This window comes from Aquarana catesbeiana, linkage group LG05 (assembly GCF_042186555.1).
Source record: "Aquarana catesbeiana isolate 2022-GZ linkage group LG05, ASM4218655v1, whole genome shotgun sequence".
Lineage (NCBI taxonomy): Eukaryota > Metazoa > Chordata > Amphibia > Anura > Ranidae > Aquarana > Aquarana catesbeiana.
In genome coordinates, this window is record NC_133328.1 from 318323807 (window position 1) to 318350672 (window position 26866).

At 40.2% G+C, this 26866-nt stretch overlaps 1 protein-coding gene across 2 annotated transcripts in view; it reads left to right on the plus strand.

Moving 5' to 3' along the window:
- ANKH (ANKH inorganic pyrophosphate transport regulator) overlaps positions 1-24016 on the plus strand; it is a 181620-nt gene extending 157604 nt beyond the window's left edge. For both annotated transcript variants that reach the window (XM_073630858.1, XM_073630859.1), the window contains 4 exons: positions 3039-3168; positions 9591-9714; positions 17908-18007; positions 21447-24016. In XM_073630858.1, coding sequence (XP_073486959.1) covers positions 3039-3168; positions 9591-9714; positions 17908-18007; positions 21447-21560 — 468 coding nt within the window. In that variant the 3' untranslated portion in view covers positions 21561-24016. The remainder of the gene's footprint in view (positions 1-3038; positions 3169-9590; positions 9715-17907; positions 18008-21446) is intronic.
- The last annotated feature ends 2850 nt before the right edge of the window (positions 24017-26866 follow it).

The window sequence follows — 26866 nt, forward strand, 5'->3', positions numbered from 1 at the left end:
GCTCAGCCTCTTGGTTTCTGCCTGGGCACCTTTTACCCCTTTGTGAGATCCTTTTCACTTGGCTTCTGGGTCGGGGGCCCCCTGGGTGAGAACTTCTGTCTACCACACTGGGAACAGTCTCCAAACTGTAAAGATAAAGAGTGGATTCCTATGCACTACCGTATTAGATATGCAATATTACAAAAAATAGGGCAACTGCTCACATTGGTGCCATGGGTCCCCACATTGAGAATGTTAATGAAAATTATTTAATGATGTGGCACTTTGCTCATAAGGGTTCAGTGGTGAGTATTAGTACTTGCAACCATAAAGTGATCTCGTGTTCTGTAGTGCAATCATCAATTAACTGTGTACCAAAATGAATAAAACCTCTATAATTAATTTCTATTAATGGGTAAATAATATTCCACGTTGATATCAATCTGAAAAAAAACAATTCACATGTTGTATTTGATCCAGTTTCTATAAAGTGCTCTAAGTGCTGTGTGATGTATTAAATTTCCTCAAATCCTATATACATACAGAGGTAAAGTGCAATAGGTAAAATATTAATGTGCAATATACTGCATGCTTCAGAGTAAAATAATTGACAGTAATGAAAATGTGCAATGTCCAATGTGCAAATCATGCCAAGCAGTCTATGTGCAAATAATCCCAATAAGGTAATTATTCAAGCAAAGTAAAAGTGAATACAAGGCTTCAATATGTGTAAGAATGTATAAATCAGGTGCTTTTACTACACTCTATCAGGTGTTTTTAATTCCCTGTTGTCAGAAAGGCGATCTGCCTTGTTTACATAGGCAGATCACTGTTCTGGCTCTCTACCTAACGATTGGTGGGTGCCAGAAGATATTGGGTAATGTGCACCGATGATCGGCTTCCGGAAGTTTCAGATCATGTATATATACGTGATCTGGTGCACAGGTCCTGCCCTGTAGCAGTAAAACTTCTACAGGGTGGACCTGAAGCAGTTAAAAACAATGAACTGAATTTGGATCAGTAAAAACAAATACCCGAATGCTTAAAAATGTGGTGTTTTTAGGCACCCCGTGCAAGAGGCCTTAAATATCCCTATACCCACAACCTGACCAACAAACCTTGTACCTGTCCACAGTTTAAATGCTACCTTGGACCCAAGTTAAAATATTTAAACTCCAGGCTATTTCACACCACATGCAGTCCAGTGCGTTTTTTTCTGCATCAAAAACGCATGGAAAGTTATATGGTTTTCAATGGCATAGTTCACACCAGTGCTTGCAGTTCCAGTGCGTTCCAGTTCCAGAAAAAAAAGTAGAACATGCTGCATTTTTCCTGCACTGGACTGTACTGGAACACTGTAAAACGCATCAAAAATGCACTGGAACACACCAAAACGCACTGGAACACACATGTCCTTATTTAAGGTTAAGAAAAAAGAGAGGGTAAAAATACGTACGTAATTTCTCTACATACGTTACAATTGGAATATATTTCTATATATTTCTCTTAAACTGGTGCGTACCCTACCCCATCCTGTTTTTATTTTATTCATTAGTTCAATAGATCTACGTTGGTAACTTTCTTTTAAATCCACTGTTTGGAATTCTGGACATTTTATGGTGTCTTTCAGATACTTCCCATATGTAACTATTGATTTGAACTCTGATTCTATGACCTGCACAAATGTATCCATATGATGTGAATTGATCTTAGCTATTAGAGATACTTTGATGTATGTTTAACTGACCTTTTTTTTTTTTTTTTTTCAACAAGTCTTATATCTTTTATACTGTACTGAACATTTTGATGCACTGTTCGTTTTTCTCTGTAATCACCTGTTTGGATTTTGTAATCCTGATACTATTTTGAAAAAGCGAAATAATAACTATAATTTAAAAAAAGCTTGTACCTGTAACCCTTACCCAAAACCTTAATTTGATGTTGTCATGTTACAAAAGAGAGCTTCCATAGTACACAGACTGGTGAAAATGAACCACTTCGGCTCCGGTGTACCCCATACTCATTCACATAGGGCAGGGGACGGGATCTGGGGGGCCCCCTTATTAAAGGGGGCTCCCGGATTCCGATAAGCCCCCCCGCCCGCAGACCCCGAAACCAACGGCCAGGGTTGTCAGAAAGGGGCCCTTGTCCTCATCAACATAGGGACAAGGTGCTTTGGTGTGGGGGGCCACAGGGCGCCCCCCCTTCCCCAAAGCACCCATCCCCCATGTTGAGGGCATGCAGCCTGTTATGGTTCAGGGAGGGGGGGGTGCTCGCTCATCCCCACCCCCTTTCCTGACCGGCCAGGCTGCGTGCTCGGATAAGGGTCTGGTATGGATTTTGGGGGGACCCCCATGCCGTTTTTTCGGCGTAGGGGGTTCCCCTTAAAATCCATACCAGACCTAAGGGCCTGGTATGCTCTTGGAGGGGAACCCATGCCGGTTTTTTAATTAAAAATTTGGCGTGGTGTTCTCCCTCAAGATTCATACCAAACACAGTGCCTGGTATTGGCGGGGATCCAAGTCGGATCCCCGCACCAGTGTGAACCCGGCCTTAATGTCAGCAATGCTTGTCGCTCATTGGGAAAGGAAAAAACATTTTTCCTTGCCCGATGAGCGAGCCAGCTCGGCGCTGACTCCCGCGACGGGGCTTGCAAGGTGTCAATCTCGCCAATAAAAGCGGCCAGATTGACTTCCTTTTCTAGTCCCGTCATATGTCATTACGTTCAAAATGAACGGACTTTCGACTGACTTTAGAACGGACTTTAGTCTGTTCGTACGTGGGCAAAACCGTTAGTTCGGAAGTCCGTCGGAAAGACCGTCGGACGTTTGATGCTGAAAAGTCCGCCCGTGTGAACACGGCATTAGACTTTATTTATGTTTATGGCAGACAGTTAAAACAGTATTTTCCCTAAAAAGCTACATTGATTTTTTTAGTAGTTTCTGAAACTATAAGCAGGCTATGTCTACTGTTGAAATGTCATTGTTTAAGCTGGAACATATTCCCTTCTTTTTGTAAGTTATGAATAATGCTTTTCTTCACATGTTCTGTCTCCACAGCTGTGCTTTGTGATGTTCTGGACTCCAAATGTATCAGAGAAGATCCTAGTTGACATCATTGGAGTAGATTTTGCTTTTGCAGAGCTGTGTGTTATCCCTTTGAGGTTATTTTCTTTCTTCCCTGTACCAGGTAAGTAACAGCTTGTTGTAACCACAAAATTCAGCATTGTTGTCATTCTAACCATGCATATTGTAACTGCTAAAGGCCACATTTAAGGGCAAGGTGCCTACAGCCATGGGCAAAAGTTTTGAGAATGACACAAATATTACATTTACACAAAGTCTGCTGCCTTAGTTTTTATGATGGTAATTTGCATATACTTCAGAATGTTACGAAGAGTGAATTGCAATTAATTGCAAAGTTCTTCTTTGCCATGAAAATTGACTTAACTCCCATAAAAAAACATTTCCACTGCATTTGTGAAGAAGGCTTCAGGGCGCCCAAGAAAGTCCAGCAAGTGTCCTACAGTTGATTCAGCTACGGGATAGGGGTATGATCAGTGCAGAGCTTGCTCAGGAATGGCAGCAGGCAGGTGTGAGTGCCTCTGCACACACAGTGAGGCGAAGACTTTTGGAGGATGGCCTGGTATCAAGAAGGGCAGCAAAGAAGCCATTTCTCACCAGAAAAAACATCAGGGACAGATATACTGCAAAAGGTACATGGGTTGGACAGCTAAGGAGTGGAGTAAAGTCATTTTCTCTGATGTATCCCCTTTTCGATTGTTTGAGGCATTCGGAAAAAACCTTGTCCAGAGAAGAAAAGGTGAACATTACCATCAGTCCTGTGTCATGCCAACCAACAGTAACGCATCCTGAAACAATTCATGTGTGGGGTTGCTTTTAAACCAAGGGAGTGGGCTCACTAACAATTTTGTCTAAGAACACAGCCATGATAAAGAATGGTACAAAAACATCCCCAAAGAGCAACTTTTCCCAACCATCCAAGAACAGTTTGGCAATGAACAATGCCTTTTCCAGCATGATGGAGCACCTTGCTATAAGGCAGAAATGATAACTAAGTGGCTTGGGGAACAAAACATCAAAATTGTTAGGTCCATGGCCAGGAAACTCCCCAGACCCTAATCCCATTGAGAACTTGTGATCAGTCCTCAAGAGACGGGTGAACAAAAAAAACTCCAAGCATTGATTATGCAAGAATGGGCTGCCACCAGTCAAGATGTGGCCCAGAAGTTGATTGACAGCATGCCAGGGTGAATTGCAAAGGTCTTGAAAAAGAAGGGTCAACACTGCAAATATTGGCTTTCCATAAACTTAATATAATTGTCAATAAAAGCTTTTGACACTTATGAAATGCTTGCAATTATACTTCAGTATACCATAGTAACATCTCACAAAAAGATCTAAAAACACTGAAGCAGCAGACTTTGTGAAAATTAATGTTTTGTGTCATTCTGAAAACTTTTGGCCATTGCAGTAAAGTGTTAACAATGCATGTAGTACTTAAAGCAGAACTAAACCCACCAACTGAACTGCTTCCCAATAACTGTTAGTTACTAGAGTGCATATGTAAGCCCTCACCCAAACTGTAAAGCCATCAAATGGCTGGTGTCATAGCTAATTGTAACTGCATATCAAACAGAGGCTAAGATGACAGCTTTCTTGGCTTAAAGGATGGGAGAGTTTAGTTCCACCTTAAAGCGGAGTTCCCACAAAAAAAAAAAAAAGTCAGCAGCTACAAATACTGCAGCTGCTGACTTTTAATAATCGGACACTTACCTGTCCCAGGGTCCAGCGATGTGGGGGATCGAAGCCCCGCTCGTCTCCTCCTCCGTTCGGCGGCGCTGGCATCTTAACTGTGGGTGCCTGGCTATGGCTGCACAGCTGGGCACCCACTGCGAATGCGCGAGCCGCACGGGCGTGGTGACTGGCCACGCAATCATCTGGGACCTGTCACGTGTCCCAGATGATTGCCTAGAGGGAGGAGAGCTGATCTCCCTTCCTGCGCTGAGGGAAGTGACGTCAGGAGCCCAGGCACCAAAGGAGGTAGATTACGAGGGACCCCCTAGCAACAGGCATTAAAGAGGTGAGTTAAAAAAAAAATTTCCAAATTTTTTTTTTTTTTTTTTTTTTTATGCACATTAATGATTTTTTTTGTTGTTGGGTGGAACTCCACTTTAAACCAGTTTGGTGACCTTTTTTTGAGACTCTTGCATAGATTTAAAGTGATTGTAAAGGCCCGCTTTAAAAAATAAAAATAACAAACATGTTATACTTACCTCCTCTGTGCAGTTGGTTTTGCACAGAGCAGCCCAGATCCTCCTCTTCTCAGGTCCGTCTTTGCTGCTCCTAGCCCCTCCCTCCTTTGAGTGCCCCTCAGCCAGCAGCTTGCTACAAGGAGCACCCAAGCTGAGTCAGAGCTCCTTGTATCCATTTAGACACAGACCCCTGACATGGTCCCACCCCCTCTCTCCCCTGACTGGCTGACACACTTTGATTGACAGCCACGGGAGCCAATAGCACGCCGCTCTGTCTCAGCCAACCAGGAGGAGTTTACTGGATGGCTGAGGGGATCGTGGACATTGCTGGAAAGAGAAAGAGGTCAGGTAGGTAATTGGGGGGTGCTGGGGAGGCTGCTACATAGAATGCATTAAGATAAAAAAATCTTCTGCCTTTACAACTCCTTTAAGCCCTTGACTTCCTGATCTGGTAGAACAGGCAGTTAGAGACAAGATCTAAGATTTTACAGTTACCAACTTGAAAAAAAGATCAAATACTATTTTGGGCTACTGCAATGTTTACCTGTAAAGTTAGATACGTTAGGTTGCTGTTGCTGAGTTGTTTTTGAAGGCACATGCTCAGGGGCTTTGACTGTATCCTTATTTCACTACTTACTGATTCACTGACCTGAATTAAGGACATTCATATCACATATCCTGGGATCTGCACAATCAAAAACAAGTTAGCAATGGCAAGTTCCTTTTAAAGCAATTCACACTTGCTTTTAATATAGTAAAGAGGTTTGTAGAATAACCATTTTAAAAGAGAAGTACAGCCAAAGTATGTTTGGCTGTACTTCTACTGTTGATCATAGGAGTGCAGTGGGGGGGGGGGGGGGGCAGAGCAGGCAGCAGTGACTGACAGTCACCAGCTCTCTGCTCACAGAGCTCTGGGAACCGAGCGATCAGTGTTGTTTGATCAATCGGTTCTCAGTCTAAAGTCTCATACACACAATTGGATTTTCGGAAGGGTATTGTGTAATGACAGACTGTTAGAACGCTCCATCAGACAATTGTTGTCCAACTTTCCACAAACAAATGTTGGATGGCAGGCTAGTAAATATTCGGCGGACAGCGGTCTGTTGTCAGATTTTCCTATCGTCTGTACACAAGTCCGTCACACAAAAGTTGAAAGCACAAACACGCATGCTCAGAATCAATGCTCACCAAACACGACATTAGCAGAAGGTGCCCAAATGGTGGCGCTCAAGAGCTGAAATTTCACGTAGTACGTCACTACGTTCGTGTTTGTTGGCCGACAATTGTGTACCGTTTGTATGCAAGACAAGTTCCTGGCACGCGCTCTTCGGACGCTCTTCGGACGAAAGTCTGACGCTTTGTTGAGGAACCGATGCTGCATCCACCTAGGGAAGTATAATTCTTTAAGAAACAATTCCCATACTTCTCTTTTAAGGAGCTCTGTTATTCATTCATCGCTACCACTCAGACTTCTGCTGTTCAACTGTTGAGATAAAATATGAGCCACACAAAGAATGTTCACTAGGTAGGCTGACTTATAGACTTGCATGTGAGAAGGAGCAGTGAAGTAAAAACATTTTGTACAACGCAAAGCTAAAAGCAGAGTTGGTGTATGTTACAAGGATATATGATTACCACCATTTACATGTTACATTACAAACTATATATAGAAACAAGGTTTTGTACAAAATGTATCACTTTTGATGATGTTACTTACATCAAGCTGACCATATTCAAATTATTATAAAATAAAATTGAAAAGACTATACATTAGTTTTAAACCAGAGTAAAAAAATAAGTATTAGAAATTGCATTATACACATGAAGACACCAGAGGACAGAAGCATGTACTTATGGGTGGCAGAGTTTGGCATTTTATATGTTTTAGTAATTTGAGGCTGACATTATACATTATATATTTGAAATGACCGTGTATGTCTACTGATTCCAAAAATGTCACTGTTCTGCAGCCTAAATTGTATCTAAACCAAAAATGTAATATTGCAACTTACCAGCCATTAGATGTGGAGGCTGCATGAGCTTCCTTTTTCAGGTGCTTTTTTCTTTGTTTTCACCAGATGATCCTGCCAACACTTCCAGTTATAGGGTGACAACACTCACTTACTGTATTGTATCTATAGAGGGGCAGCATTGTCACCTTAGATCAGGGAGTGTGTTATGACTTTCAAAAACCCCCACTCATCTTCATAACATACGTGGGGATGTTTTCTGTAGTCCTCAACGAGAAATGGGAGGACTAATAATACTGCTGAATGATAAGAATGGAGCACAGGTAGAGTGTACAGGAAGTTATTATCACTGAATTTCTATCAGCATTAACAAATATTTTTTGCACTTATTGAACAGATATAACAAAATAACAATATGCTTGAAAATTGTACATTTATACCAAAAGGGAGCAAATCAGAGTTTTTTTTACATACACTGTACATTGAACTTTTTTCACCTCCCAAATGTATATATTAAATTCAGTAACTACATAACTATAAATATGTAATACCTATATTTAAAGCGTGTCTCTAGGTATTTTTATTTTATTTTTCCTTTTAGTTTTGGATAGATTGGGAAAGCAGTAGACCCTCTATTTGTAGAGGTGAAGGGAAATTTTCCAGTGGGTACATTTATTCCTAGGACAACTAAAGTGGAATTCCCCTAACTTTGGGAAATTTCCTCTAACTTCCTGTTGCATTTTCACAGGAAGTGAAGGAATGTTCACCAGTGGTACTCAGCAAAAAAATTACCCTACATGAGTTTTAGCTCTTCCCTACTCTATCCAGAACATACAATTTTTTTGTCTATACATACTACAGTTTATACGTAGGACTCAACATCTATGATTAGTCACTAATTACAGAGTTAGAGCTACATTATGGTGATACCACCTGAATGTGAGCCATTATATACTGTAAGGACACTTATCTGGTGGGTACATAAAGTACATCTGCTGTGTCCACATACTGTATTCATCCACCACTGATGTGCTTCTTCACTGAACACTAAGGCTTAGATACCTTCCAGAGAGGTGCTGGGCCTTTGGTTTTGCATTTACTGTATATTCTGCTAATTTAAACAATAGTTCTATCATAAAAAATTTTGATCTCATTGATGCTCGGGCCCACCATTTGGGGGAAGCCCCTACAGGTGCCAATAAATGAAAATAAAAATATGTGAGCTGATTAACTTTTTGGATTCAATATGCTGATGGTGAATTCTTTTGGGATGCACAGGGGTTATATCCGTCTTAGGGGTATTTATTCTTAATTTGAAGCATGGAAAGCAGGGTTAATTTTAAAGTAGCTTTATATTTATGTTTCAATATATTCATTGAATTTTTAGAGTAAACATAACAAGCTCACAGTTTGCCCACACAAGGCTAAACAGTCACAAACAAGTACAAATAGGCAATGTATAATATTAAATCAGCAAAGGACTTGGCCAAAACTAAGGACCAGTAGGAAAGTCAAAGCAAACATTGCTATTATTTCCAAGCTGTCCTCTAAGGGGTGACAATCCCAAATGACACGTATCAGCTGGTAAAAGACAGGAAGAACAACGAATAAGAAAGGAAGAGAGAGGAAAGCAAGAAAGGAGAGAGGAGCAAGACTGGAAAAAGGTATCACGTACTCGAGACAGGCACGGTCAACACCTATAAACAACCATAACCAGACAGCAGTAAGGATGGGAAGCAGTAGCTTATCCAGGGTTCTCAGACTTTGAGAAGCTTTGGGTGTCAATCCTTAAAGTGGAGCTCCACCCAAAAGGGGAAGCGCTGCTTGTTCACACCCTCTCCCCCCTCCACTGCCACATTTGGCACTTTTTTGGGGGGAGTGGGTACCTGGTTTTGGCAGGTACCCACTCCCACTTCTAGGTAAGATCACTGCACGGCGATCTCCGGGCCTCTCCTCCTTCCCCCTGCTGCCTTCTGGGACCTGTGTGTGTCCCAGAAGACCGCAAGACCATTCAGAAAGTGCAGTGCAACTCACACATGCGCAGTATGAAACTACATGTGAAGCCTAAATAAAGCTGCTGAAAATTATATGTTAGTTACAAACGGTTCATGGTTATATATATCTATATATATAGATATATATAGATATATCTATATAGATATATATATATATCTATATATATATATATATATATGTGTGTATATATATCTCTAATATTTATATATATATATATATATATATATATATATATATATATATATATATATATATAAATATTAGAGACTTTATTTTTATGAACTAGCCAAATAAAAATTATTAATTGTATGCTGTTAACAAACAATTTTGCTCTTTTTTACTTTATACAGTTACTGTGCGGGCCCACTTAACTGGCTGGCTAATGACACTGAAGAAGACGTTTGTCCTGGCACCCAGCTCTATTTTAAGAATTATCGTTCTAATCTCTAGTCTTATTATCTTGCCTTACATGGGGTAGGTTTTCTTTTTAACACAACAGGATGGAAAAGGTTGACCTTTTGTACTAGGTTTCAAATAACACCTAATTACTAGATACAGTCATACGATTTGTATTATGAGATTCCTATATAATTCAGTAACCTTTCACTAGTTACACAGCATACTATAAAGTTAATATTTAGCCTCTAAGGATTGAGGCCTGATGACGTATTCTATACTTTTTTCACTTACAGATCAATTAGCAGGATTACAACAACTCTTTCCCAGCATCTGAAGATGTTGTCTTTTTTTCATAACATATTGTTGCATGTGTGCTTTGAATTTACATACATACATTTTAGGCCTCTGTCAGTTCTTCAGGTGGACCCGATCGGACCATCCATTGCCCTCTATGGACCGATGGATGTTAAACATCGGAATCTGTTCCCCATCCACTTGGCGGATCAGCTAACAGACATATGTAAAATGACAGGCGGTCCGTTTACATCTGATCACCCATAGAGGAAAGCAGTCTGTGTCCATGTCCGCTCTGCATAAGTGGAGCGGACACGAACCTGTCATCCGCCTGCTCAGCGGGGATCCCTCGCCGAGCAGGCAGATTCGTTTATGGGCTCTGCCCCATGTAAAGAGCCCTTATATTTAGCCACAGTGTGATCAATGTGTGTATACATTTGGTTTGGGAATAATGTAAGTTGTGTATTCTGTAGTTGTATATTCCTACTGTAGCCATCTGTTCACAGAGCAGTTACTGAAAAGCTACGTCATTCAGCAATCTATCTTCTGGTAAATAATGTACACACAAAGCCACAGCAAAGCTTTGAAGGTGGCCACTGATAATCTATTATATGATTCTCTTATAATGTATTCACAATACACAAACCTTTAAACAGCTAGGCAGTATTTGGTGCCATTATATGTGTTTTCAGTTCTGTCAGATAAATTCGCAAGTTCAGATTTGCTCATCACATGCTATGCTTTCTGTTTAGTAGTGTAGAACAATGTTATTGCTCCACCCTGAGTAGAAATGAGTATGCTTTAAAGCCTGAGAAAGCTGTCAGGAAGAGTTATTGTTGGGGGACTGTAGAAGTGGTTTCCACGTCCAACAAAAAACTGGACTGTTTTGCTGCCAGAACAAGAGATCCTCAAGTGTTGACAGTAGATGCCCTGATGACTATGTGGGATCAATTACAACTTATGTATGCATTACCCCCACCAAGTTTTTAACATGCCTGCTTTGCAGGATCAAGGTAGAAAGGGCTACAGTGATTTTGAGGGCTCCAAACTGGCCAAGATAGGCTTGGTTCTCAGACATTTCACATGCTAGAGGTACCTTCTTGGCGTCTTCTGATCCGACCGAACGTTCTGTCGCAAAATCTTATCTACCTCCCCACTTCTCAGTCGCTAAGCTAAAGGCATGACTGTTTAGGCCCAGGTCCTAAGGGAGAGAATCGTCCCTGAATCGGTGATTTCCATGCTTCTTAGGCAAGTAAGGCTATCTCCCATAAGGTATGTCATCGTATTTGGAAGGTATATTTACATTGTGAGCAGAGGAACCTCCACCTTCACCATTATTCTGTGAGTCATTTGCTTGCCTTCCTATAGGCAAGGATGTATCAGAAATTGGCCTTGAGTACTCTGAAATGTCAGGTATCTGCCCTGGACATCTTACTACACCCAGCTACGTCTTGAATTTCAGAGACATTTTAGCAATAAAGTGAGCGTATATAAATAAATATAGTGTATTGACATCTGTCATGCTGCTTGGATGTTTAATTTTGAAAGCCTAAAGGTTTACCGCTCAGCGGTACGGGGTGTACCAACATGGCCTCCGCCACCTTCCTACTGATGGCGTCCAGCTTCTTTCAAAATGTAACATCCAAACAGCATCACAGATGTTTAACATACTATATTTATTTTATATATGCTCACTTTATTGCTAAAATTACTCTGAAATTCAAGACATAGCTGGGTGTAGTAAGATGTCTGCAGCTTTCTTCTGACTGCAAGTGTTCTGTCAGATGAGCAAACCTGGTAGCGGTGGAACGCATGCACAGCTGACGGAACGTCACTTCTGTTACCTAATCTGACGGGTCACTGATTCTGACAGAACAGTCTGCTTGACCAATGAATCAGCATCATCAGCTTTGTCCAATAAACTGGGAAGTGATTTAGGAAGTATAAAGCTAAACAAGTAAATGAGAGAGATCCTTCTTATCGTGTAGCATGACAGAAATGTGTGAGTTTACAAGACTGGCTGAACAGAACTACTAACCCTTTGGCAGGTAAAACAGTAGATATATATATTTACGTACAGTATTTCAACTGTGTATTAGGCTGTTTTTCGGGAGTTCCACTTGTGGTGCAGCCAATCAGGAGTTGCTCTGCTCGAGTTATGCTGCTAGAGTTAGACAAGGACAAGATGAATTGTGATTGGATACTATTGGTTGATGCTGTGCGGAATAAGAACTCTTATGCCCTGGACATTGATCGGACATTCCGACAACAAAATCCATGGATTTTTTCCGACAGACGTTGGCTCAAACTTGTCTTGCATACACACGGTCACACAAAGTTGTTGGAAAATCCAATCATTCTGAACGTGGTGACGTAAAACACGTACGTCGGAACTATAAACGGGGCAGTAGCCAATAGCTTTCGTCTCTTAATTTATTCTGAGCATGCGTGGCACTTTGTGCATCCGATTTGTGTACACATGATCAGAATTTTGTTGTTGGAAAATTTTATGACAAGCTCTCAAACTTTGTGTGTTGGAAATTCCAATGGAAAATGTGTGATGGAGCCCACACAAGGTCGGAATTTCCGACAACAAGGTCCTATCACACATTTTCTGTCTGAAAATCCGACCGTGTGTACGGGGCATTAGTTGAACAAAACCATATAATTCAAACTGTGTACTCACTGAAAGTTTTCCTTTAGGTAATACCATGCTCCAGCTCTACTCTTCCTTCAAAGGTCCCCCATAGACTGCCACAGTTTGGGGTCTCAACATGAGTTCATTAAACTGTAAATAAGTACTGTGACGGTGTCATGTCAGTGTCAAAAGGTTTTGTGTCACCCAGGGTTCTCACCCAGTAAGGTTGAAGGACTCTGGCATGCCTCACAACTGCACTTCATTTGGAGGGACTGTCCCTCTTTTGGAACCAAATCCCTCTGTCCCTCTTTCCTCCTCAATTGTCTCTTTTTGGTCTGATGTACATATATGTATGAAAATGTACTATTTATTTACTAAAAGTATTATTCTGCACTAAACATTCACCCTATCTTTTAATTAGCTTGTTTGCTTTTGAAAGTTAGTATAAACGAAAAGTAATGGTGAAAAAAATGATTCTGGGTATAAGTATGTATATATATATATATATATATATATATATATATACGGCCACAAGGCAGCTCTCCTGCACTGGAACATGTACCGTGTAGGTGCTTCAGCACTTCCGGTTTGGGGGCGCACTGGAACCCGCCGATTATTCGTTACACAGGCAGAACGGCATTCTGCCTATGTAAACAAGGCAGCTTGCCGTTCTGTCAGTGGGGAAGACTTCGATCCTGTGTTCCTGATAAGCAGGAACATGGATCTCTGCCTTCCCTTAGTACAAGCACCTCCCACAGTTTAGTAAAGCACAGGCTAGGAACTCATTTAACCCCCTGATGTTAACCCCTTCCTAGTTAGTGTCATTAGTACAGTGACAGTGCATATTTTTTTAGCACTTATCACTGTATTGGTGTCACTGGTCCCCAAAAAGTGTCAGTTAGTGTCCCAACTGTCTGCCGCAATATCGCAGTCCCGCTATAAGTCGCTTATCACTGCCATTACTAGTAAAATAAATAATACAATAAAAATTTCATAAAAATATCCCATCGTTTATAGATGCTATAACTTTTGCGTAAACCAATCAATATACGCTAATTGGGATTTTTTTACAAAATATATGTAGCAGAATACATATTGGCCTAAATTAATGAAGAAATTAGATTTTTAAATTTTTTTTATTGGATATGTTCTGTAGCAGAAAGTAAAAAATATTGTTTTTTTTTTTTTTCAAAATTGTTGGTCTGTTTTTGTTTATAGAACAAAAAATAAAAACCACAGAGGTGATCAAATACCATAAAAGAAAGGTCTATTTGTGGGAGAAGGGCAAACATTTTATTTGGGTACAGCATCGCACGACACCGTAATTGTCAGTTAAAGTAACGCAGTGCCCTATCACAAAAAATTGGCTAGTCAGAAAGGGGAGTAAATGTTCCGGAGCTGAAGTGGTCAATGGTCTGCATAACAGGGCATGGCAGGGTGTGTCCATTTCCTAAATACATTGGGCTATATATAAGGTGTCCCTCTTTCCCTTGTCAGAAAGTTGGGAGGTATGATCTGGTCTTGTAGATATGGATTTTCAGTTTCCTCAAAAACTGGAAGACAAATGGTTTGGGCAAACCTTTTCTGTTTCTGTGAACTAACTTTAAAGAATAATTTCACTTTTAGTAACATGTTACAGCCATATCCAGGGTGTAACATGTAACATTTACTAATGCAAAAGCCTCACACCCCGATTCCCCACTAAGACAGCTGGCAGGGGATCCTCTCCCAGCACCAGCTGTCACAACCTAAAAACAGCGCTGCTGGTAAGAGACTCCACCCACACAGCTGCGTCATTCATTCACAGTGTTCTGTGAATGTGTGAACTACAAGTCCCATCTGCCATTGTGGCAGACAGCTTGTAGTTCTCAATTAACTGTGAGGGTGCTGGTGGGTACCTTCTGCTATTCAGTAACTGTTAGCCCATTTGGGAAGTACAGGCAGACAGCTGTACTGAGTGTCTGCAGGAACCTGACATTGCACCCATGATCCACTGACTATGCATTATCCTTATACCAGTCGTTATCTATAGTAAGAAACACACTAGTAAATAAAGAGGAAAAGTATTGAGCCACAAGCAAATGTTGATAAATGTTTAAATGCATAACATGTGGGAATATGTGTATTAATAACAGTACCTGTGATACTTTAATACAGGGGTTTCCAAACTACATCCCACGAGCCACATCCAGCCTGCTACAAGATTTCATCTGGCCACCAAGCAGGGTCAGTTGCATATTCTCTGCACAGATTGAGGATTCAGGTCAGCAGAGGATGTCTCCCTGGTGTCCCGAGTCCTGCCCTGCTGCTTCAGCCACTCTGTAAACCTTACAGTGGAAAGGGGGACTCTGACTGGGACCCTGATGTAAGGGCTGACTCTGATGGGGATCCTGATATAAGCGGAGGCTCTGATGGGGATTCTGATGTAAGGAGGGGGGATCCAGATGTAAGGGGGGCCTAGATCGGCACCCTGATGTAATAGGGAACTCTGATGGGGGCCCTGATATAAGAGGGGACTCTGATGGGGACCCTGATGTAAATAGGGACCCTGGTGGACATTCTGATGTGGGGAGGGGGGCTCTGGTGGGCACCCTGATGTAAGGGGGAAATCTGATGGAGGCCCTGATGTAAGGGTGGGACTCTGATGGGGATCCTAAGGTAAATAGGAACTCCAATGTAAGGGGGGAGGTGGCTCTATCACGCTGAATGCAAAAGGATCAAAGAAGTTTGGAGACCTCTGCTTTAGTACATAAACTCTTCTACTGCTCTTTTTATTTATATTTTTATATTTTATTTATTTTTTACATTGCATTTGCTTGAAAACAACAAAAAAAATGCCAAAAGTAGACACTTGCCAATAGATGAGGGTTAATTACTCTGTGAATTTCCATAGTGCATTTAGTTTAAAATGAACTCTTGCAATGTAAACTTTGTGGTCACCAAACAATGACTATTGTTCAGGAAACACTGAAGCTTGTTTGATAGAGAACACAGTGAATAGAACACTTGCTTATTTGATCTGAAATGTTTGGTAGAACATGAAACCTTATGTAATGTGGACTTTTACGTCCTAGCTAATGGATTTTTAAAATTGGAAGAGTAGTAAAAACTGAAATGTGTTAGACAGCCCATAAATTATTTTATTTTCTTTCCTTTCACCACGGGTGAAAGGAAAGAAAATTGCTTGATTCCCAGCGGCTATAGCTGCTGGCAGTAATTGCATTTAGAAAAATCCAACAGGCTGGTTGTACCCAAGTTGATAAATGGATCAACTTGGGTACAATCAGCCTGTCCATACACGGATCTATTCTCATCCGTTCCCTGCTGAACTGGTCGAATTTCAATCCATGTATGGCCGGCTTTAGTTTTTGCAGTTCAGCCATCCATGTGTGTGATCATGTACGCGTGATCATGTATATGTGTTCACATATGTTTAACTGTACGTGTACGCAGCATGTAAGAGTTTCTACGTAAGGATTCATTTACACCATCTGCCATGTTATACCATGGCCACTGGCAAATGCTATGAAGGGAGCAATGCAGATGCACTTTAATAATGCATCACACTGTTTATTTAATTTTTTCCATCTTTATTAAAAAGGTCACAAAATGACATTTCATTCATCTGTATGCACATTACAATGTGATGTAGTGTGTTGCAACACGCTGTACTAAAAAAAAAAAGCACATCCTGCGTTGCAGTCATGGCAACTGAACTCATAGGACTCAAAGTAAATTGCCTTGACTAGCATTAGGCAAAACTGCCCAGTGCAGCTCAACGCACAAGTTGTGAATTGGTCCTAAGTGTAGGTTTATGTATATCAAGACGTTTGTAAGTGTGTTTGCGTGCACAGATTAGTGTTTGTCATTGTATGTATAGTTGTGACTATGTATATGCATGCTTCTGTGACTGCATGTAGTTATCACTGTTCTACCATTCTCTTTGAAACACTTTACTCTTAAAGTGGACGTAAAACCGATTAATTAAATTTGAGCTGGGCACATCTATCTGCAGGGTTTTCCTATCTCTCTTCAAAGCACTATGTCCCGTAGCTGTCTCCTGCTCCGTTCTTCTGTTATCAGCCTGACAAGTTCTCCATCACATATGATAAAAGCAGCCAGAGTTTTGTGTTGGGAAGGATGCTATAAATAGATTAGCAGAGCCCTGAACTATTCCTCAAACAGAGCTGAAAGTCTTTACCTATGAGTAGAGGGGTGTGTGTCTTTCCTCCAATCAGCTGTCTTGGCTGTATGCCCAGGCTTCACTGCAGTGCTAACTAGGAAGAGAAATTCTTCTAACACAATGTGCACATTCTAAACAGTATATAAAGATGAAAACAGCAAATATACATGTAAAACACACGTAGGGAGATTTGTTTCATCCCTGTGTATCATCTGAGGCTGTTCACTTCACTGGGTATATGTGAGGGTTTACATCCACTTTAAAATAGATAAACCCACATTGAGTTGTTCTCTAATTACTAAGTGTATCAACAGTGGGATATTTATAAGCATTAACTAGTTTGAGATCAAACATACGTGGGAGTTAGCCTAATACTCCCTATGGTGCGTGCCATATAAACAAAGCACCACACATGTATTTTATCTTATGATGTGAATCAAGTTAAGCTTTTTCTTGTGTTTGTCATTAAAGTGTATGTTCACCTTTACAAAAAATCTGTAAGGTAACCTTACAAGTGACCCCCTCCCCATTCCCCCCCAGTCCCGCTGTACTGTAGTGCCGTAATCCTGCTTTGTCAGGGACTGAAACGCCAGTTCACCGGTCCGGGGATCTGAAATCCTCCTTGCTTTCTCTTCTCTCAGCGCTGACAGGATAGGCTAGACAGATTCTGATTGGTCAGCGCTGTCCACGTGTCCAATTAGAATGCCTTTTGTTTGTACAAACTAAGAGGTATGGAAAGGAGATTAGGCCACGGATTTCAAATCCCCAGGACCGGTGAATCGGGACAGAGCAGGATCGTGGGACTACAGTACAGTGGGACCGGGGGGGGGGTTCAGTGTAAGGTTTACAGATTTTATGTATAGGTGAACCTACACTTTAAGTAAATATTATTTTACACAAAGGCTGAAGTCATTTTTTTTAAATTAAAATAACATTTGCATAAACTGTAATGCCAGATATACAGAAAGCTAACCATTTTCATGTGTATTTTACTAGATAATTATACTTGAAAGTATGATCTATTCTCCTTCTTACAATACTGTAGATGTTGTTATTGTTCATTGTTTAATGGTATTTGTTTAATGGTTAGTTGCACACAGTGCAGGTACATCCCTGTGTGTTTATGTGATTTGTGTTTATTTCTTGTACACAGGGTTCATGGAGCCACATTAGGTGTAGGATCCCTCCTCGCTGGCTTTGTAGGAGAGTCCACCATGGTTGCTATTGCATCTCTTTACGTATATCGAAAACAGGTAAAAAAAATATTATTGTGGATCATCTCAGGGTGTGTTTCTTAGGCGTACAGCGTGATACTGTTAATTAACATTACAGTGAACCTGACCTGCCCTAATTTATTTCTAAGGTAACAAAGGTTGCTAAAGTGCAGTCACCCTGGGGTGCCTTAAAATACCTGTATTATTCATTTAGACAATCCTCTGCTCTCTTATCCTGGTCTAACAGGAGACACTGACAGCAGCTGGAGCTATAGGCTCCAGCTGCTGTCAGTCAAATCCTGTGAGAAGGGAGTGGGGAACATGGCCGATCTGCACTGTGTTTCTCTATAGATGCACACAGCCCAGTTCAGGTACCGCTCAAAATGTATGTACATTGGGTGTCTCCATGGTAATGGGCATGCACAGGTTGCAGCCTAAGAGCTGTTTCACACTGGCAGCCAGGGGGCAGTAAAACAGGTGGCTGGGCTATGATTTTACCTTGCCTTAGCCACCCACTGGAATTGTAACATTACAGACTGATAAAGCTGTACACATGTCACGGTTGCGATGCTTTGCACTGTGGGTGTGGCAATATTAACTTGGGCTGCAGAGTTTGACATAGGCTCTAAGGGCCCTTTCACACTGGGGCGGTTTGCAGGCGTTATTGCGCTAATAATAGCGCCTGCAAACCGACCCGGAGGTGCCGCTGCTTTGATTCCAGTGTGAAAGCCCCGAGGGCTTTCACACTGGAGCAGTGCGCTAGCAGGACGGGAAAAAAGTCCTGCTAGCAGCATCTTCGGAGCGGTGAAGGAGCGGAGTGTATACCACTCCTTCACCACTCTTGCCCATTGAAATCAATGGGACGGCGCGGCTATACCGCGGTGGTTTTTAACCCTTTCTCATCTGCTAGCGGGGGGGTAAAACCGCCCCCGCTAGCGGCCGAATACCGACGGTAAAGCGCCGCTTACAATAGCGGCGCTTTACCGCCGACGCCCCCCCCGCCCCAGTGTGAAAGGGCCCTAACTTTTCCCTGTTCTATAAAAAAATAAACACAAACAAGGAATATATATATATATATATTGCAGCAAATACATACATTGAAAAAATGGATAAGGATCATCTACTAATGCAACTAGGCAAGCTATTAGAGGAGCACTGCTTTCAGACCTTCATTTATATATTGGTGCTATAGTTACTTATCTCACAATTTCCTTTCAGTCTCCATGCTGCTTTTTTTTTCAAGGTGTAATTACTTATCTGATAAGCTACTCTGTAATTTAGGAAACAGGATCTTACTAATTTAAGTCTATGATAATAGATGTCTTTTGTTGAGATAAAACTATTGTCAAAGAATCCAAAAAGATGCTCAACTTATACTAACTGAAATGCTTCATTTTTGGATGTAACTTATCACCCTGTATTTTAAAATGATGCATGTGCAGGTACTTCCTATCATTTTATTTGATTGATTTATTATATATGGATAAATAAAATTTACAAATTCCCTTAACGCCCTTCCTATCTCTTAATTACCATTTGCCCTCTTTAACTTGAGAAAAAAGTGTTAAGTTTACATTTGGCATTGGGCACACATTCTTTTTATATTATATTTATTTTACTCTTCTTAACTCCTAACCTCTTTTCATATTTCGCTTTTACTAAAAGTCCCTAAGACTAAACCCTATCATTTATCATTGGCAAAAATAGGCCTAGTGACACAAAATCTATCTGCTAAGGTCAATCACCTCAGCCTGATATATTGTATCTCAACATTTTGTATTAACATGGCACAGACATATGGCTGTAAATGTTATGTTTTGTTGAACAGTATACAGATAAAATATACAAAATGATAACAACTTATGTGATAACAGAAATTCGTACTATGGTAATAAATGTGACAATGGAAGGCCTTTTTGAATAATTTATATATCTTGTTAATTTAAGATTATTTAATAAAACGTTTTCAAAAAATCCTTTAATACATCTAGGGGTTGATTTACTAAAGACAAATATTGTAGACTGTGCACTGATTTTTCCCAGAGTTTCGTGAATGTGAAGTTCTACCGATTTCCAGCATCCAATCACATGCTAACAAAAGTGCTGTTTTTTTTTATATTTTCCTTGCACCTGATTGGGTATTCTTTGCAAAAGTGAAACTTCACCACATTCACTGAGCTCTGTGGAAAATGAGTGCACGGTCTATTTTCCTTTAGTAAATCAATCCCTAGGTGTATTAAAAGATGTTTTTTTTTAATAATCTTAAATTACCAAGATATATAAGTTATTCAGAAACATTTATTACCATAGTATGATTTTCTGTTATCACATAAATTATCATTTTATATTATTTATCTGTATACTGTTCAACAAAACATAACATTTACAGTGTGTTTACCTTTAATAAATCATCCTCATGATCTCTCCTGAGTTTCATGTGGCCTGACTAAGATTGTGCACAGTTGCAATAAGGTTTGCATGATTCCAGCAGCCCATTTGTCTGTTATCCTTGAGGCTGCATGATGTATATTTATAAACTGTGTATGAGACTTTTACCAGACATTCACTGGTAGTTGTAATGCATACATGTTGTCTTCTGACCTCAAACCTTCATGCTCATCCCCATCTCTCTGTAGCTGGTAGACGTGTACTTATGGCCAAATGTCATGGGGGTAGGAGAAGGGGAGGTGGTATAGCAGCTGGTCCGTGCTTGACACTGCAAGAGCTTCCTACTGCAGGACAACACTTGCGTTGAAGGAAGCTGTGACTTGCAACGTCACAATCTAAATCTGACGGACAAAGGCATATTGGAGAGCCAATAACAATGGGGAAATTTCAGTGCTAGGCAGAAAGCATAGTCAGCCCTCCACCAGAAATATAGTAAACAAGAGGCCATTGCCAAGATCAACAGGTAAAAAGAACAAAATAGAAGTTGAGCTGAGCTATATGGGTTATATGTTTATTACATAATATGTACTATGCACAGACTTATTTTAGATGTTTACCGGAGATGTACGTTAAGTTTCACACAGACCAGTCAGTCTATAGAGAACTAAGTTAGCGCTTATATATCAGTTTGAATGCTTGCCCAGCACGATCTCCATACCCTGTTATAATATGAATGTTCCTCCCTGGAAAGGAAGACATGAAGCAGGATCTGTGTCAGGCTGGCCTGTTTTATCCTTAAAGCTGCAAAGTATAACAAAGCTAAAAAATGTTCAGGCAGCTGAAATCCTCTACATCTTACAATTATCCGAATCACTGGATAAGAGATGACTTTATGTTGTGTGCCCTATAACCAGTCTTCAATATTTCATATTCTTGCAGTACAATGCATACATTTGTTACAAACCTGTATTCAGACATGATGATGAGTAGGTAAAAAGATAATCTGCATTACTTTATATGGTTCTGTAGGCTGATAAGATAAGATAAGTCAAATTAAAAAACACTTTTTTTTCCACATTTTTCATCCTAGAAAAAGAACAGCGATACAGAGACTGCAGTGGAAGGGGAAGATTCGGCAATGACTGATATGCCACAGTGTGAGGAATTAACAGACATTGTTGAGATGAGGGAAGATGAAGAGTGAACAGGATATTGGGACATTTTGTGCAACAGAAGACAAAGCCCCTCCCTGTTAATGGTCTTTAGTCAAACTATATTTTATTTGTATGAACACTTGGATTCAGAAGGCTCCAGCTTTAGCATACTAAGTATGCTTTTTAGAGAGGGCCTGACAGAGGCTCCATGCTTTACAGAAGTCACACCTTTATCTTCACAATCCATGGATATTTTTTTTATCAACTTACATATGGAAAGACTTTGGATGCTTACTACATGAAACTGTTGGATTATTTTCATTTGTCAACCAAAGCATCATCGTCTGCCTCTGCTGTTAACAATGTTAACAAAGCTGCCGTCCTGCCCGCCTCATCTTTCTTTACGCTAAAAACCAGAAATTCGTTTCTGTGTTTCTCATGTGTTCACTCATGATATGGTTACATATTATGAAGTTGTCGAAAAAGGGATTTACATTGGGCTACAGTGTAAACGTACCACAGTGTTTTATTACATAGAGCTTTTATACCATATGAACATAAGCAAAAAGCTGCCTGTTTTTCTTTATATAAGAATGCAGGTGATGCATTGAAATTCAGGGGAATGGCTACATGTAAATTTTACTGTGCTTCTATGTGGTCATACTTGCCCATGATCATTCCCTGCATCTGTGGCTGTGGTCTCCTAGAACCTGTTACATAGTAGCCAATCAATAAGATACTAAAGCCTGACTGCAGCATTTTCTAATTGGTTGTGTGGCTGCTAGAATGCAGCAGTTACAATTTGGGGCCAATATCAAAGAGTGACTTAACATGGGAAATCTTGTAGCACACAGTAGCACAATCCAAAAAAATTACAAATGTAGCCGTGACCCAAGTGTGTTTTTTTTTTTATTTAACCATAACGATTTTTACTTGACTAGCATTACCAATTAGATTAAGAGACGGTTTATCTAAAATTGCGTAGGTCTAGCCTACGTTAAAATTCACACAAATTTCACAACCAGCATAATATCCTTTTTTACAACTAGAAATCAGATTTATTTTTCATAGACTTTTGCTCTGTCAATATTAACCTTTTTTCATAAACATATTTTATTTCAGAAAAAAAAATAATTGGAAATGTATGTCTTTTTAAAAAAATTGAACTAATAAGCATCACAGGTGTGCTTTAACAGCAACACATTTAATTTTTTTCAAAAGCAATCTCCATAATTTAAAAGAGTTTTATGAGTGCTGAAACATGACTTACAACATAAAGCATCACATGACATGCAAGAAACGTGGTATAGCCATTCCAGTGGGGTAGCTGGCTAGATAAGAACCAAATCATTTCTCTAAAGTCTACACAAAGCATCTAAATCCTTCTTGAAAATGCACAAAAAAGCTGAAAAAAACACACTAGTACTTATGCACAAACACATATGACTGTCGCTGCCCTAAAGATACAAAAGAGTTGAATTGGTGATACAGCCAAAAACTGTCTATTTTGTTGCATAGGTTTTTCTGATATTTTAAATAAAGGATTATATCTACTTTGTTTTCCAAGTCCAGTCAAAGTTTTTTTTTTACAGACTAGATCATACTATTTATTTAGTGCCATAGGTTATTTTTGGGGTCAGTAATGCTGTCCTGCATGTTTGTCTGCTATGTCTTTACATACATATTTTCTTAGCCTTTATTGGAGAAGGCTGCAGAGCCGCATGTTACGTGCTGTAACACTGACGACCAATCAGCAAAATCTATCAATGCTCTAAGTTTGATTGGTTATGGGTTTCCACACATTCTTGCTCTTTGCGCAGCCTTATTGCATAAGCCTGGATTCAGCACTTTAGGAGAGAAGAAATAATATTAAAATGACAAGTTAAGTTGTATATATTTCTGAAGACACTGCAATACATTTTTTACTATGAATCTCTCGGCAAAGGAGTGTGGTATAAATATGCTTAATTTACAGCACATATCATGTGTATCCTTGCTACACTGACTCCATGTTGATGCTACATTGTTCTTTCAGCTGGAGCCCCAACTTCTCCCCGGGCTGTATAAAACGGAATATCTTTCTGGACAGTGAAGATGAAATGGAATATTTTTTTTAATAATATTTTTTTTTTTCTGGGTACTTGACTAGAAATATAATCAACATTATTTTTGAATATTTGTGAATATATTTAAACTGTGTGTCGGAAAATGGCTGGACAGTTTTACTTTTAAAACTTTAATATAAAGTTATATAATGTATTTGAATGTGCTGCACAACACCGTTACTGAATGGAAGTTGAGCATACAACTGCAAGAGTGGGATGCATTTTGCGTAGAAATAAAAGGGAATACAATAAAATATTTAAACTGAAAAAAATATATGTATATTGTGTCTTGCCTATAATATTAAATGTATACTATTATTGTACATTAACATAGTCATGTATGCATAGTTGTTTTTGGAAAACATTCTATTAATAAACTAAATTAACTTTTTATACAGGAATGAATATGATGAACTTCACTTGCTCAAATACAAGAAGTTCATACCTTTATATATAGAAGGTTGGGTGCATATGGAATTTTAAATGTAAAAAACAATATTGGAGATCTGAGTGCCCCAAATGCAATAAATTTGTTTGGCAAACAAAAAGGGCAGTACAGGAGCAAAACCAGATTCTCCTAAAAGCCTACTTAATCTATGGCATGTTTGTGGCCTGCCCTTGTGGTCTTGGGTACAAGTGGAATCTAGATAAAATAATTTTTATTGTAAATTCTCTTTCCTTACTAATGTCTGAATACATAGTTCTGGAAGGATGGTGACAGACCAAAACCTGGCATTGGTGTTAATCCAGGTACAGTCAGCTCCATAAATATTGGGACATTGACACAATTCTAATCTTTTTGGCTCTATACACCACCACAATAGATTTGAAATGAAACAAACAAGATGTGCTTTAACTGCAGACTTTCAGCTTTAATTTGAGGGTATTTACATCCAAATCAGGTGAACGGTGTAGGAATTACAACAGTTTGTATATGTGCCTCCCACTTTTTAAGGGACCAAAAGTAATGGGACAGATTAACAATCATCCATCAAACTTTCACTTTTTAATACTTGGTTGCAAATCCTTTGCAGTCAATTACAGCCTGAAGTCTGGAATGCATAGACATCACCAGACGCTGGGTTTCATCCCTGGTGATGCTCTGCCAGGCCTCTACTGCAACTGTCTTCAGGCATTTTCCCTTCAGCTTTGTCTTCAGCAAGTGAAATGCATGCTCAATCGGATTCATGTCAGGTGATTGACTTGGCCATTGCATAACATTCCACTTCTTTCCCTTAAAAATCTCTTTGGTTGCTTTCGCAGTATGCTTCAGGTGATTGTCCATCTGCACTGTGAAGAGCCATCCAATGAGTTCTGTAGCATTTTGTTTAATATGAGCAGATAATATTGCCCAAAACACTTCAGAATTCATCCTGCTGCTTTCGTCAGCAGTCACATCATCAATTAATACCAGTTCCATTGGCAGCCATACGTGCCCACGCCATGACACTACCACCACCATGCTTCACTGATGAGGTGGTATGCTTTGGATCATGAGCAGTTCCTTTCCTTCTCCATACTCTTCTCTTCCCATCACTCTAGTACAAGTTGATCTGGGTCTCATCTGTCCATAGGATGTTGTTCCAGAACTGTGAAGGCTTTTTTAGATGTTGTTTGGCAAACTCTAATCTGGCCTTCCTGTTTTTGAGGCTCACCAATGGTTTACATCTTGTGGTGAACCCTCTGTATTCCCTCTGGTGAAGTCTTCTCTTGATTGTTGACTTTGACACACATACACCTACCTCCTGGAGAGTGTTCTTGATCTGGCCAACTGTTGTGAAGGGTGTTTTCTTCACCAGGGAAAGAATTCTTCGGTCATCCACCACAGTTGTTTTCCGTGGTCTCCCGGGTCTTTTGGTGTTGCTGAGCTCACCAGTGCATTCTTTCTTTTTAAGGATGTTCCAAACAGTTGATTTGGCCACACCTAATGTTTTTGCCATCTCTCTGATGGGTTTGTTTTGTTTTTTCAGCCTAATGATGACTTGCTTCACTGAAAGTGACAGCTGTTTGGATCTCATATTGAGAGTTGACAGCAACAGATTCCAAATGCAAATAGCACACTTAAAATGAACTCTGGACTTTTTATCTGCTCCTTGTAAATGGGTTAATTAGGGAATAAAACACACCTGGCCATGGAACAGCTGAGCAGCCAACTGTCCCATTACTTTTGGTCCCTTAAAAAGTGGGAGGCACATATACAAACTGTTGTAATTCCTACACCGTTCACCTGACTTGGATGTAAATACCCTCAAATTAAAGCTGAAAGTCTGTAGTTAAAGCACATCTTGTTCGTTTCATTTCAAATCCATTGTGGTGGTGTATAGAGCCAAAAAGATTAGAATAGTGTTGATGTCCCAATATTTATGGACCTGACTGTAGATTGTATTGTTCCAGGGCTTGGAGCATACCATGAAGAAGTGGTGTAAATGCAGGGGTCACAAACCTAGCCTAATTTCTTCAGGGGGCCCGTTCGGCCCCTCATACACCTGGATAGGAGGGTCGGCATATAGAGGAACCAATCCCCTCTGCCGAAAGGCTGCAGGAGGAAAACAGAGGGAGTTGATTTCTCTACATGTCACCCCTCTTATCCACCTCCTGCTGTGATCTGGCTCCTGTGTGATCCCACTCATTTGCCAGGTTCCCCCCTTCCCTCCCCCACGGGCTGCTGCAGGGGATGATGGGGAATGGGGAAAGGGCCAGTAAATGTGTAATTTACTGTTTCCTTCCTTGTCCTAATGAATAGTCAGTGGTCTGTACCAATCACGGACTCCATTCATAGCTGAGGAATAGTAAACAGTGTTTACTATGGTTCAGTTTGTGAATGACCGAGGGGCTGTGTACAGAGCTATTCCTGTCCATTTATTTTGTGCTGCTGAAACTGCAGAGAAGGAGATTAAGGGCTTTGCCCTCAATCTAATTTCCCTGTCTCAAAGGTGATAAATCAGAGGTCTGTTTAGACCACTCATATTTCACCAAAGCCCCCAACGGGGCTCCTGAAAAAATAGTAAAAAATAATAAAAACTGCAATTGTAAAATAAAATAGTAAAAAAAGAAAATAAAAATAAAAAACTATTGACACCAGTGGCGGTTGCAAAGGTCACACTTGCGACTGGGCCCTGGTGTTCTGCCACTTTGGGGGGGACCTGGCTGGGGGTTGGGGGGGCCCTTTATGTTTTCTTGCACTGAGACCCTGAAGGTTCTAGTTACGCCTCTGATTAGTAGAGATGTAAGAATGGATGAGCAAGATAAAA